The 14,936-nt window shown below is 41.5% G+C and overlaps 1 protein-coding gene across 1 annotated transcript; it reads left to right on the forward strand.

Annotated features, from left to right (window-relative positions):
• Positions 1 to 6,978: 6,978 nt before the first annotated feature.
• SRSF3 (serine and arginine rich splicing factor 3) lies at positions 6,979 to 14,233 on the forward strand. The gene is made up of 6 exons (XM_006736262.3): positions 6,979 to 7,125; positions 8,881 to 9,088; positions 10,363 to 10,497; positions 12,677 to 12,715; positions 12,943 to 13,029; positions 13,270 to 14,233. The coding sequence occupies exons 2-6, from the start codon at positions 8,883 to 8,885 to the stop codon at positions 13,295 to 13,297; spliced, it is 495 nt and encodes a 164-aa protein (XP_006736325.1). The 5' UTR covers positions 6,979 to 7,125; positions 8,881 to 8,882; the 3' UTR covers positions 13,298 to 14,233.
• The last annotated feature ends 703 nt before the right edge of the window (positions 14,234 to 14,936 follow it).

The following is a 14,936-nucleotide window of genomic DNA, read 5'->3' on the forward strand; positions in this document are numbered from 1 at the left end:
TTAGACCCTTACCAGATATATGATATGACTTTTTTTTATCAGATATGTGATTTGCAAATTTTTTTTTTTTAAGATTTTACTTATTTATCTGAGAGAGAGAGAACATGAGCAGGGAGGAGAGGGAGAAGCAGGTTCCCTGCTGAGCAGGGAGCCCAACATGGGGCTCGATCCCAGGACCCTGGGATCATGACTTGAGCCAACGGTAGACGCTTAACCGACTGAGCCACCCAGGCGCCCCTGCAAAATATTTTCTTCTGCTCTGTAGGCTATTATCCCATTTCCACTTGACCTGTTGCAACACCAACTGGTGTGCTACAATTCAGTTTGATAGTAGACACCCAGAGTTAGCATCAAAAACTGGAGGTTTGAGGGCATGGTTCCTGACAAGACTGCTTCCACTTCAGACACCAGCTTCAGCATCTGGACGTCTCCAGGCCACCTGCACTCTTGAACATGTGGTTACAAATATAGGGGTTTCCATGACCCCCTGGGTTTGATAATTCACAAGAATGACTCACAGAATGCAAGAAACCACTATACTTGCAGTTCCATTTTTATTATAAAGAATGTAGGGGGCGCCTGGGTGGCTCAGTCGGTTAGGCGGCTGCCTTCGGCTCAGGTCATGATCCCAGGGTCCTGGAATCAAGCCCCGCATCGGGCTCCCTGCTCGGCGGAGAGCCTGCTTCTCCCTTTCCCTCTGCCTGCCGCTCTGCCTACTTGTGCTCTCTATCTCTCTGTCAAATAAATAAATAAATAATATCTTAAAAAAAAAAAAAAGAATGTAGGTCATGGGGGGTGCCCTGCTGGCTTGGTCGGTAGACTCTTGATCTCAGGGTCCTGAGTTCAAGCCCCACGTGGGGTGTGGAGAAGCCTTTTATTTTTTGTTTTATTTATTTATTTATTTATTTTTAAAGAGTTTATTTATTTGTCAGAGAGAGAATGCGCACAAGCAGAGGGAAGCAGAGGGAGAAGCAGACTCCCCGCTGAGCAGGTTGCCTGATGCGGGGCTCGATCCCAGGACCCTGGGATCATGACCTGAACCGAAGGCAGATGCTTAACCAACTGAGCCACCCAGGCGCTCTATTTATTTATTTTGTAAAGATTTTATTTGTTTGAGAGAGAGAAAGAAGAGTGACAGCACAAGCAGGAAGAGAGGGAGAAGCAGGCTCCCCGCTGAGCAGGGAGCCTGATGTGGGGCTTGGTCCCAGGACCCTGAGATCATGACTTGAGCCAAAGGCAGATGCTACCCAGGCACCCCTGGAGATGCCTTTAAAAAAAAAAAAAAGATATAGATCAGGAAGAGCCAAATAGGGAGATGCATAGGGTCCCCAACACAGAGTTGTGTTCTCTCTTCATAGAATCAGAGTGCATCACTCTTCAAGCACATTGATATATGTACCAATCAGGAAGCTCCATTGAGCTTCAGTCTAGAGTTTTTAATGGGAGTTTGATTATATAGGTTTAACTGAGTAAACCACTGGCTACCTGATTGACTTCATTGCCAACCCCCACCCCCACCCCCCTCTTCCCAGGGTAGGGCTGGCTCAAAGTCCCAACCCTCTAATCATGTGATTGCTCAGGAAATTCCAAGGGTTTTAGAAGCTCAATGTCAGGAACCTGGGACACTGACCAGACAAATTCTTCATTACATAGCAGCTGCCTTTTCACTTTTTTAATAATGCCTTTTAACATACAAACATTTTTATTTTGATGAAGTTCAATTTAACTGTTTTTTCTTTTGTTGCTAGTACTTTTGGTGTCATATCTAGGGACCCATTGCCAAATCCTGGGTCATGAAGATTTACCCCCATGTTTTCGAATAAGAGTTTTATAGTTTGGAATCTAATACTCAGGTCATTGATGCATTTGCAGTTAATTCTTTTTTGTATGGTATGAGGTAGTATTTCAGCTTCATTTTTTTTTTTTTTTTTGCTTGTGAATATCCAGTTGTCACAACATCATTTGTTGAAGAGACTATTCTTTCTTCATTGAATAGTCTTGGCCTTTGTTCAAAAATCAGTTGCCCGTGGATGTATGGGTTTATTTCCAGACTCTCAATTCTATTCCATTGGTCTATCTATCTTTGTGCTAATGTATATGTACAATCTATTAAGCACTATAGCTTTGTAGTAAGTTCTGGAGTTAGGAAATGTGATTCCTCCAAATTTGTTCCTATTTTTTAATATTATTTTTGTTTACTGGGGCCTCTTGTGAATTCATATGAATTTGAGGATTGACTTTCCATTTCTGCAAAAAAAGGCCTTTGGAATTTTGATAGGGATTACATTGAATCCATAGATTTCTTTGGGTGATATTGCCATCTTAACAATATTAAGCCTTCTGATCCATGAACACTAGAGATCTTGCTTGTGAGAATTCAGTCTGCTGTGATAGACCTTTGTGATGTTTCAGAAAATTAAGTATATTAAATGTACAAATGTTGCTGGATATATTTAAAGGAATTAAATCAGTCAAGTGTGTAAAGTTTGCTTAGGGCAATTCTGATTAAATTTTGATTCCATTACCTTTTTTTTTTTTTAAATTTTATTTTATTTTATTTTATTTATTTTTTTTTTTTAAAGATTTATTTATTTGAGAGAGAGAGAATGAGAGACAGAGAGCATGAGAGGGAGGAGGATCAGAGGGAGAAGCAGACTCCCTGCCAAGCAGGGAGCCTGATGCGGGACTCGATCCCGGGACTCCAGGATCATGACCTGAGCCGAAGGCAGTCGCTTAACTAACTGAGCCACCCAGGCGCCCCTTTTAAATTTTATTTTTAAGTAATCAACGTGGGGCTTGAACTCACAACCCAGACATCAAAAGTTGCATGCTCTACGGACTGAGCCAGCCAGGCACCCCAAATTTCTGATTCTATTAAAGATTTATCTAAGGACAGTGGGGATTATAGATCTTATTAAGAAACATTCGATTTGGACGCCTGGGTGGCTCAGTCGTTGAGCGTCTGCCTTCGGCTCAGGTCATGATCCCAAGGTCCTGGGATTGAGTCCCACACTGGGCTCCTTGCTCAGTGAGGAGTCTGCTTCTCCCTCTCCCTCTGCTGCTCCCCCTGATTGTGCTCTCTCTCTCTGACAAATAAATAAATAAAAATCTTAAAAAAAAAAAGAAAAGAAACATTCAATTTTTAGAAAATAAAACGATGATTGGAAGGTTTAGCTTAAGAGTACAAAAAGAACTGGATTCAAGAATTTGAAACTGATTAATTTAATATTAATCAAAACACCAGAATTAGGAGCACCTGGGTGGCTCAGTTGGTTGGGCATCTCCTTTGGCTCAGGTCATGATCTCGGGGTCCAGGGATGGAGCCCTGAGTCAGGCTCCCTACTCAGCAGGGAGTCTGCTTCTCCCTCTCCCTCTGCCCCTCCCCCTGCTCATGCTCTCTGTCTCTTTCTCTCTCAAATAAATAAATAAAATCTTTAAAAAACAAAAACAAAAACACTATCAGAATCAGTCATTATTCCTTTCCAGGCACAAGAACCCCACCCCGCTTTGAAAGTAAAAAGTCCATGGGTCGCCTGGGTGGCTCAGTTGGTTAAGCGACTGCCTTCGGCTTAGGTCATGATCCTGGAGTCGCGGGACGGAATCCCACATCGGGCTCCCTGCTCAGCGGGGAGTCTGCTTCTCCCTCTGACCCTCCTCCCTCTCGTGCTATCATTTTCTCTCTCTCTCTCTCTCTCAATAAATAAATAAAAATCTAAAAATAAATAAATAAATAAAAAGTCCAGTTGTCACCTGGAATATTCTATGTGGAGGGTGGAAAGTCTACTGGGTACACATACTTTTTCTTCTTCTTCTTTTTTTGGTGCACATACTTCTTTTTTTTTTTAAAGATTTTATTTATTTGACAGAGAGAGCACAAGCAGAGGGAGAGAGACAGAGAAGCAGGCTCCCTGCTGAGCAAGGAGCCTGATGTGGGACTCGAACCCAGGACCCCTGGGATCATGACCGGAGCAGAAGCCACCCAGGTGCCCCTAAACATGTAATTTTAAATGTGCTGGTAGCCACAGTTAAAAAGTATAAAGAAACAGATTAAGTTAATTTTAATAATATCATTTATTTAACCCAATGCATGAAGAAACTATCATTTCAACATATCATCAATGTAAAAATGGGATATTTTACATTCCTTTTTTAAAATACTGAGTGTTTGGAATCTAGCATGTATTTTACATTTACAGCACAGGCTAATTGGGACTCAAATAGCTATGTGTGTCCAGTGGCTGCTGTACTGGACAACACAGACCTGAATCAGTTTTCTGGTCTTCTCTGACCTGCTCTGTCCCCGTGAGGCTGACCTCTAAGCTTGCATCACTCAGCTCTCTTGCCCTCAGGTTTCCCGATGGCTTTTGGGCGATAGAAGTGACTATGGGAAGAGAGATTAGTCCAGTTATTCCTCTTTTAACCATCCCTACCCCCGCCCCCCAAACTGGGCTGCTGCAGTTCCTCTACCTCAGGCCATAGTGGCCTCTATTCATAGCCATAGCATTTAGTGGCTTCTGGTAATCCTGCTCTGTTCCTTGCTTCATAGGGTCTAAAAGCTGCCACTGGGAATAACCTCATCCCAAGTGGGTTTCCTTAGCCCTGTAAATAATTACCTCTTCAGTTAACTCTTTGTTGAATGTGCCATCTGCTTCCTACGAGTACAGCTGAACCAAGTAGCTAATGTACTTTTGTCATGGCCCATGCTCTTATAGATTTTCTGCTGTACTTGAAGTCAATCACAATATTAAAGTAGTAATTCTTATACATAGATATTAATGCCTGGCCATCAGTCATTTTTTTTCCTTAAAAAAAAAAAGTACTTAGTGAATTGGTAAGGGGTGAATTTGAAATCAGAAGAAAACTCAGTGCTGTGATTCTCAATCTGAGGTACTGAGAAGTCTGTGTCAGAGTAATTTCTGTATTTGGAATTTTTTTAAAACTACTTTAATTCAATAAATTAACATAGTGTATTGTTGGTTTCAGAGGTATAGGTCTATGAAGTAATTGGAATCTTTCTGTTTGCAAGTGACAGGAAAAAAAAAATCAAGTGACTTAGGCAAATTGGGTGAGGTGTTAGGTAGGGAAGGTACGTTGGGGAATTCCAGAAGTGGAACTGGGATCAGGTCTTCTCAAACAAGAGTTCCAGGACTCTATTCCGCATCTCTCAGTTCTCTCCCTTTAGATTGGATCCACTGCAGACTGCCTCTTCCCTCCTGGAAACAGGATGGCTGCCCTGGCTCAGGAACCCACTAGTCAGAGGAAATGAGCACACCTCTGGTTGACCTAGCAGCAGGGCTAGAATTAGCAAAATAGCAGCTGACTGGTCTGATTGGATTGCTCATCCATTCCTGAACTAATTGGGGTGGGGGAGGGGTGCTAAGAACTGGAAAGATTTAATTAACCCAACCACACTTGAATCAATACCACAGTCTACAGTGAGACAGGTAGTTCCCCAGCGGAGATCGAGACTCTTGATCTCAGGGTCCTGAGTTCAAGTAGGGGGACTTTGGTAGTTCAGATCCAGGACTGTCTGCCTTTAAAGCCTTTGCTTTGGCAGAAGAAAATAAAATTTAAAAGAGGAGAAAAGCTCACACAGAGAAGGAGATCAAACCAAGGCAATATAAGTGAGCCAGAAGAGAAAAACATCTAGAGAAGGAGAGAAAAGTAAGAAGACAAAGAGAAAGGGTTTGCTAAAATCCCCCCTCACCTGGGAAACACCCCAGGTTAGGCCAGCCCAGGTCCTGGCTCAGTCCCTGCAGTATGAAATTCGTATTTTACAGTGAGAAAACTAAGGCTCAGAGCCATTACATTTCTGTATTTTTCCCCCCACTATGGATAAACCTTGTAGAGCCACAATAGGAGGTAAGGCTTCAAAAGAAAGTGTCTGGGAGCTGTAAGTCAATAATGGCATATCTTTCACCTTGTGACTGAAAATACAAGGTATTATTCTTTTTCTTTTTCTTGAGAGATTTAAATTTTAGCAGTAAGACAGCACTGAAAGAGGGTAGGGGAGTAGGTTTCAGGACACCAGACAAACTTCCCAGCTTAACTCACTGTTCCAGAGAGGGAGATCTTAACCATTTTCAAGCACGATTGAGGTATTTCTCTCCCAGTAGTTAACTATTCTTGCGCCTCTGTTTTTCTAGGGGGGAGTGGAAAACAGAGGAAGATATGAGTGGTCTGAGGACCCGAGTCCCACCCTCAAGTCAACATAGCAATCTAGCCTCATCCAGGAGAAAGGTCAGAGGTGCCCTTCCTGGCATTCGTTTGGGGGCCCAGTATTTAAACTAATTCTTCTTCAGGAAGTTCCTTTTGCTGTTATTTGCTAAAGGTGAGCGTCCAGATGGCCTGACCGGTCTCATTTGCTTTTGATTTCTATTAAACAGTTTGAGTCCGGGCTAATGACGCCACCCCTCTCTGCCAAACGCTGCGGTTTGCGGGAGAGGCGGGAAACCAGCCAGAAGCGGGCCGACTTTCCATATCGGGCTTTTCCATAGCGTGGGACGTGGGCGGGCACAATCTGGTGGCAGCTTGGCCTCACACAGCTCAGTGACCTTGGGAGAAACTCTAAAGCACGTTTGTAAACGCGATGGTCTTCATTCCAGTGTAACCATTTTCCAGGATGAAGTAATTAATGAAGTCATCTGGTACCTAAATCTTATTTGGAGCAAACGGCTCAATCGGGGTTTGGGAGTGACGACAGTGGTGTTATGAAACCCCAGTCTACCCGGAGACGAGGGAGAGGAGAACTGAGGGTAACTTGGAGGTCGGCCACGCGTAAACACCCGAGGAAGCCCCAGGCCTGAGATGACCGGATCGCGGCGGCGTACATCTCCGCCGTGCAAGCAGCACCGCCAGATCGCGCTCCCAGCAACCGTGATTCTCGTTGCGTTTATGGGCGCAACGTCACGGCCTCCTCCGACTCTCATTGGGCGAGTCCGTCCAATCATGTGACTTCGGCGTGGCGTATAAATAAGGGCGAGGAGAAGGCGGTGGTCCGCCATTTCGTGGACGCCAAGTCGGGGAGAGCATCTGCGGGAGCCGGGCGGGGAGGGGAGCGGGAAGCGGGAAGACCCATCTGAGGGTGTGTGGATTTGAGCGTCCGCTTTCCAACCCACGATCTCGGTAAGTGACCGGCGACTAAAGGAATGTAGTGGGAAATGGCCCTTAACAGTATCGCGGAGGGACCAGGCCCAATGGCGGCGCCAGGTTGAGACAAAGAGACGCCGCCGCCATTTTGTGACGTTCAGCATGGGGCGGTGGCGGGGGCTTTTGACCCATTAGAGAAGGTACCTGGGCCTCAAAAGTGGAGGTGTTTATAATCTTTTACGGGGCAGGGGGTGAAGTGAGAAGTGAGATTACCCGAAAGTTGAGGCGAAGGGGGGGAAGCCGCAAACTGAATTGTACTCCGCGCCGCGGCCTTTTGAGTTTATGGCGCCCTTTTCTCTCTCCCCCCCCCACCACGTTTTCTTTGGAAGCTACTCAGGAAATTTTTCTCAAGTCACCAATCGCGATTGGACCTTTTGATCCGTATTACTTGGTTTCTGTACTCACCCGTATTTTTATCTAATTTTAATCTGACTTCATACACCCTATCACTTTTTTTTTTTTTTTAAAACCGAAGGATCTTCCTTGAGTAGCATTGTTCTTGTAGTAGCTTCCCGTTGATAGTTAACTGAAACGGTTTACGGCTAAGTTTTTTAAAAAACCAACCTCCAGCAATGATTTGGCTTCAGAACTCCTGGGTACAGGGTGGGGTCATGCAAATAGGATGTGTCTGCACTAGTTAATTTAATTGGGTAACCTCAGAGTGAGAAGAACGTGGTGTTTCAGGAGAAGCCCTTAAGCTGAGTTATTGGGTTGGCTACACTTTGCAGTTGAAACTGATCTACAAGTTGATTAGATTCATTGTCGAGGTGACTTTTTGAAGATTTATCAAATATAAGCCCCCAAAGGCAGTAAGTACGTGCACTAAGAAATCCCCCCCCCCGAGGTGAAATTAACATAAATTTCATTTTAAAGTGTGCAATTCAGTGGTATTCAGTACATTCCCAATGCTGTGCAGCCATCCTGTCTAGTGGCAAAACTTTTTTTTATTCCCTAAGGAGACCTATACCTACCTATTAAGCAGCTTTCCCCCATTTCCTCTGCCCTCTCCCCCAGCCCCTGGTAACCAGTAATGTCTCTGGGTTTACCTGTTGGATATTTCACATACATAGACTCATAGTATGTGCAGTTTTGAGTTTGGCATCAGTAATAGCATGTTTTCAGTATTCATGTTTGAAGCATTTATCAATAAATACTTCATTCTGAGTAATATTCCATTGTATGGGTAATTTTGCTTATCTATTTATCTTTTGATTTTGGCTTTTGAGAGTAGTGCTGCTGTGATGTACATTTTTTTAAAAAACCTAACACTTAGCTGCTCGAGGAGTGAAGCTGGTTAAGTTTTTGCTTATGAGGGCACATTAGTACCACTTTTCAAGTGACTCGGCTTTAACTACGGTCTGGTTTTAAGCATGGTTTCATTTGGATTTTGTGTCTCCAGGATTTGCTTCTGAGCAAGTCATCCTATTTTTCTAAGTGCTTTATTTTTGAGATTAATTGTAGTAATAAAGTCCTTAACTCTGTGCCCAGATTGTAGTAAATGCTCCTTCGGTGTTTGTTTTCCCCCCTCAATTTTTCAAGGAGACCTTTTTTTCTTAATGCAATTCGTGATGGCTTCTTTGTGGTTATCAGTACAGATGAGAGAAAAATGGGTGTTTGGAGGGTAGTAACTTGTTTGGTTTTTGGTATTTCAGCATTCTCTCAAGGATCTGTTTGTCACTGTGTAGATTATTGCATAAATGGTTAATGTTTGTGGTATTCTTTTTGTTACAGAAATGCATCGTGATTCCTGTCCATTGGACTGTAAGGTTTATGTAGGTAATCTTGGAAACAATGGTAACAAGACTGAATTGGAACGAGCTTTTGGCTATTACGGACCACTCCGAAGTGTGTGGGTTGCTAGAAACCCTCCCGGCTTTGCTTTTGTTGAATTTGAAGATCCCCGAGATGCAGCCGATGCTGTTCGAGAACTAGATGGGAGGTAATTTGATGACTAATTTATATTGATAATAAAAATGTTGTGTTTTTAATATTTAAAATTCCTAGGATACGTGGCTTTTAGATGGCTTCTTGGCTATCTGAAGTTAATGTTCTTAGAGACTTATGTAAAGTCTTTGCTGCAATGAAAAAGGACTGAATGGTTTTACTGGTGATACACAGGGAAGATCTTTTTATTCAGGTGGCCAGTGAAGACATAAGTTTAGTGGGTCAATTCTTGGGTGGATTTTTGCATCCAAAATGTGATTAAAGCATTTTGATCTAAACCTTCCACAAAGTGTCACCCGTGGTGTCACCTTTGAATTGGTTCTGAAACAATTGGAAATCAGGTACTCTTCAAATAAGAATGGCCACAAAATGACAATTGTAGTTGGATGATGGTTACGTGGGCTTATGCCATTATCTTCTACGTGTTTAGATATTTAGGGTGGAATATGTAGCTATTTCCTTTTGCGTTTACGGTGTCCTCTTAATGGCTGATAAAGTAACACCTGAATCTTAGAGGGAACAGGTGCTGCCCTTCTCCCCCTCCTTTCTGGTCTTTGAAAACTGCTGGATTTCATGAAACCAAGATAAATGGTTAATCCTTAAGATCCGAAAGTTAAGGGGTCTGAGGGTTGACTGTAAAGCTGTGTAAAAGGTCATTTATCCAAGCAGATTATAGAAACAGATTTTTCCAGAACCCCGCCTTTTCTCAATCACTGTCCAAATAATGGTGGTTTATCTAAACGGATGTGGAACAATGAAGAGGTGGGGGATTACTTTGTTCCCAACTATTCTCAGCTGCAGTTTCCTAAGTGTCAGTTATTGTGTGAACACTGAGGGGAGATGGTGGTGTGAAATGGCCAAAATGCTTCAGTTCACTGCTTTTGCATGGAGAGGGGTTGTGGAGGGAGGAGAAAGACCAGCAGCAAAGCAAATACAGTGAGATCAGTAAACAAGTGCTGGGGGATCTCCCAGCAGGATGTACAGATGAACTAGTTCTTTGAGGATGAATCCAGGGGTTTCACACTTGTAACGTTAACAAGTTAACATTGAGCCCAGTGATTTAGATGGACTTGAACAAAGCACTGAAATGCAAGGAAGTTGGTTTTCTTTATGAGAAAAACTTGTTTTGCTGTTAAGGCTTCTACAGACATTCAGGTGTGTGCTTTGCAAAGAAGCTAAGTTAGGAGTGCTTTCTTTTTGCTTTAATACACATCTCCTAGAAAGTCAGTTTGGCTTTTTTAAATTTAATAATGTTTCTTCTTTTCTTAGAACATTATGTGGCTGCCGAGTAAGAGTGGAACTCTCGAATGGTGAAAAGAGAAGTCGAAATCGTGGCCCACCACCGTCTTGGGGTCGTCGCCCTCGAGATGATTATCGGAGAAGGAGTCCTCCACCTCGCCGCAGGTACTTGAGAGCGTGTTTAGAGGTATTGGTGTAATGGAGTAGCTAATAGGAGCAGGTATTTCTCTTAAAGTTTGTTGGTGGGTTTTAAACTTTGAAGAATCGGAGGTTTTTATGAAACATGTGCTGGGTGTAGTTTGGGGTATGTGAGTTGTGCTGAGTGTTGGCTTTTGTCTTTAGGTCACTGTTCATGTTGGTAGTCAGTAACTTCTATCTTGGATCTATCTTCTAGTTCATCTTCTAGTTGCATCTTTCCAAGTCTTCCCTTATACTTCAATTTAGGCCTTTTTCCATTTCTTGACTCCATAATGACAAACATTACATTCAACTCTAGCTCTTCACAAAAATGTGTTTTCTACTATTAGCACGATTGTAGTATTTATCAACCAGGCAGCTGTTGTAATGTTACAACTGGTAAAGTAGAAATCATTCTGAAACTAAAGTCACTGACCGATAAAGGGGGCTAAAAAAAAAGTAATCCCAGTCATCTGTTCTTCAAACCCAAATAGGAGAGATTTCAGTTTTTTTATAATTGAAAATGGCATCATTCTTGGACCAGGCAGTATTGTCTGGATGCTAACTCCACATCTCCTCAAACCTCCAAAATAGTTTCTATAGGACTGAATTTACCTCTTACAGGTGAGTGAAGTCCTTCTAGGAGATAGGAGTTCAAAATCTTGCCCCTTTTGCTATTTTGAAAAACAAAACAACACACTGTTGCCCATCATAATAAAGAGTATTTGTTAGCTAAATAGATGGTTGTACTGATGGCTTGTTTTTCATTTTTTTTTTGTGCTTTTTGGTCCATCTATTAATAAAAATGAACCCCGTTACAGAGTCACCATCATGTCTCTTCTCACCACCCTCTGAGTCTGCATTAGCCAGTCAACTAGCCCTTTCAGCGTCATGTGACCAGCGCGCCCCATTCAGCTTGGCTGGTGTCGTTTCACATGACCCAGGCATGGCCAGTCGTCAGGTTGCACCGCCCTTTGGTTCCCGAGCATGCTGTTTTCTCTCAGCCTTCTCTCCAACCTTAACCAAATCGGCAGCAGCCACCTCGACCGCCCACACATTCCTGGCCAATCAGCTCAGCTGTTTATTTACCAAATGTCTTCACAACAACTACAGCAGCAGCCTTCGGCTAACAAAAAAGCAGGAAAAATCCACAACACCCCCTTCGCCAACCAACTAAATCCAACGCAACATCTGGCAAAACCTTTTCAGCAAATTCTTCCTGGCCGTCAGTCCGGCAGCCTCACCTCACCATTTCTAGCTTGTTGAAACCCAAAACTAGTAAGTTTTTCCTGCTTATACAGTTTACTGCTGGTTAAAATAAGGAGTAAGCGGCTTAAAGTAATTCTTTTTTCTGGATCAAAGGCTGGCTGTGCATAATTGAATGGTAACGTACATATATATTGCTTGAATAAAACTTTTAAGGGTGATAGGGAACTCATAATGTAACTAGACCTTCAAGTGAAACTTATTTGCATGTGTGAGATGCCAAACTAAAAATTTTAATAACTCTAACAGATTTAGCTTTCCTTTCTAGCAAAAATTTGTTGAATCCTATCACCTTTAAATGGTTTTACTAACAGTTTTCAAAATTTAAATTTTGGGGGTGAAGTGGGCCAAGCTAAGGTAATTTTTATAAGCCTAAACACACTCTTAAATGTGACGATCACAAATGCAGTTCTAATGTAGCACTTAATGGCATCAGTATTTACACCTAGCGCGTTTTCACAAAATTACACTATCCACCTGGTACCTAAGTCTTGTCATGGACTTACAGGTTTGCATGGGTTCCAAATACTGGTTTATGGTACTGTTTTTGGAACTACTTGTGGGACTATATTTTGGTGTGGTGTTTGGGTAGTGAAGTTAGTTTGACATGAAGTTTTGCATTGGACAGATCTGCTGTGAAGCATTCTTTGTTAAAGTGAATCCATGGTTGGAATACCTGCTGTTCACTTGAGCTTTTGGTTCCTTAATCCTTCTGTGCCTTTTTTTCTTTTCCGTTTTTTTTCCCCTGTTTTTTATTTTTTTGTTTTATTTTTTTTGGACGATGGGTGCCAGTTCTTCGGCACATTCACTGGGCCCAACAGTGAGATTGAAAAGTTGGGAAATGCCTCACGCCATAAATACTAATTGACAATTAGCCTAATTTTCCTGTTTCTGCTTTTAGATCTCCAAGACGGAGAAGCTTCTCCCGCAGCCGGAGCAGGTAAATAACTACCTTTTTTGGGCATGTTCTCAGGAATGACCGCGCTTCTGTTCTTTAAACTGTCCTCTAAATGACATGGTTAATGATAAAAAGACTGGCTTTAGTAATGAATCAAGTGGTGTAATAGAGCCAGTGTTGCCGGAACGAACCAACTTAGTTTTTGAAGACTTCGTACAGATGTTTGTTGTGTATAATTCTGAATGGTCCTATTTTTCTTCTGGTTTTAGGTCCCTTTCTAGAGATAGGAGGAGAGAGAGATCGCTGTCTCGGGAGAGAAATCACAAGCCTTCCCGATCCTTCTCTAGGTCTCGTAGGTAAGATCTTTAATGACTTGGACTGTGTATAAACAATGAGGTAAAAACAGAACTCGTCACCTGAAGCCATTTTGACAGGCAGGAATACTCACCACTATACTAACGAGGACCTGCTCTTCCTGAAGCCATTTTGATTATTTTTACTATTTTTCCATAAAAGTCTTTGATGTAGTTGTGTCATTAAGTAATGTACGTTAACTTTTGTTCTTGGTGTTTTTTTTGTTTTTGTTTTTGTTTTAGCCGATCTAGGTCAAATGAAAGGAAATAGAAGATCAGTTTGCAAGAGGAGTGGTGTACAGGAAATAACTTCATTTGACAGGAGTATGTACAGAAAATTCAAGTTTTGTTTGAGACTTCATAAGCTTGGTGCATTTTTAAGATGTTTTAGCTGTTCACATTTGTTTGTCTCTTGGAACAGTGACAAATATGTAATTCTCTATGATTTGAATGGATCATATGAGGCATGTAATATCAAGAATTGTTACTTTACAATGTCCCCTTAAGCAAAATTGAATTTGAAGTTTAGTCTCACATAGACTGATAATAAACCTCTAACTTCTGCCCAGCTAAAGCTTGACATTTAATATTACGAAAACTGGCAAAAATTGAACGAAGTCTTTCCATAGCTGGGATAATAGTATGGAGCTGTAGTTGAAGAAGCAGTCTTTAAAAGCTGGTGTGAACACAAGCCAGCAGGTAAAAATTAAGCTGTACTGTTAAACTAGATTAGAGGTTTAAAAAAAAAACAAAAAACAACTTCTTCATACTGGGCAGGGGTGTCCAGTTGGTGTAGAATTGGAAGTTGCAAGAAAGTTAGTTTACCTTTGCTTTAGGTCATAAGTTCCTTATGTGATTGCTGTATATGAACACAGAGCTCTTTGTAACAATCTCTGTTTGGTAATTTGAAACTATTCAAGATACCAATGGCTTGCCAGTTTAAGGGTACATTGTAGAGCTGAACTTTGAGTTACTGTGCAAGATTTATTTTTTTTTCATGCTGTCATTTGTAATATGTTTGTGAGAATCCTTGGGATTAAAGTTTTGGTTACAAATTGTTGTTTAACCCGAAAGCCTGTTTTTCCTTGCAAAACTAAAATCTGTGAGCTTGGTATCAAGTCCAGGTATAACATTCCTATTGGAAGCCATACTTCTATTTTCTTGTAAAGTGCTTTTGAATTAATAAAATATTAGCATAATTGTGTAATAGTCGAACCCACTATTACCATAGTTCTTGTCCCATGGAAATCAGTTGGTTACACAAATCTTAGAAGAAACACAACTGAGGCTGAAGGGGATTTTTGGTTGTCACCTATGTGATTGTTCGTACTTAACCATTTTTTAGGAGTAGGAGCCAGTTTAAAGACCATGATACTCTGTGACCAACATTTTAAAAGTATAGCAACCTGGTACATTATAACCCAAAGTGACCCATTAAAAAAGGCTTTTATCATTAGCATGAGACCTTTCCACAAAGCTTAAAAATTGCTTCCATTTTATATAATTTGAGGTGTTGCATGGGAATTCTAAATTGATCCATCATGATGTAAAATTCACTATATGGTTCAAATGTAATAGTGCAGAATTGAATATGGAGGCATGCATAACCCTCTTAGAAATCCAGAGGAGTTGTAATTTCAAATTTTTGTGCAATTAGATTAAATTATAATGCAACAGTCTTGTGGCTTAGTTTCCTTAAATGTGCTACTTAAAGGTAGTTTTGGATTATGCTGTACTGACTTTAATATGAAAGATGAGTTACTGCATTGAGTTGGGCCTATAAAGATTTTCTAAGACGTAGGTCCTAAACAAATTGTTTCCAGTGGTCCTTACTAACTTCATGCAGATACCAGCTAAGGAGGAGAGTCATTGGTGTCACAAGGTAGAATTGTCAGATTCAATATGAGCCT

Source organism: Leptonychotes weddellii, chromosome 8, assembly GCF_054177405.1.
Source record: "Leptonychotes weddellii isolate Sample4059 chromosome 8, ASM5417740v2, whole genome shotgun sequence".
Taxonomy (NCBI): domain Eukaryota; kingdom Metazoa; phylum Chordata; class Mammalia; order Carnivora; family Phocidae; genus Leptonychotes; species Leptonychotes weddellii.

Coding starts and splice junctions, on each gene's coding strand:
- SRSF3 (XM_006736262.3), top strand. CDS start 8,883: ATGCATCGTGATTCCTGTCCATTGGACTGTAAGGTTTATGTAGGTAAT. Junction 12,716..12,942: donor TTCTCCCGCAGCCGGAGCAG/GTAAATAACTAC, acceptor TTCTGGTTTTAG/GTCCCTTTCTAGAGATAGGA. Junction 13,030..13,269: donor TCCTTCTCTAGGTCTCGTAG/GTAAGATCTTTA, acceptor TTTTTGTTTTAG/CCGATCTAGGTCAAATGAAA.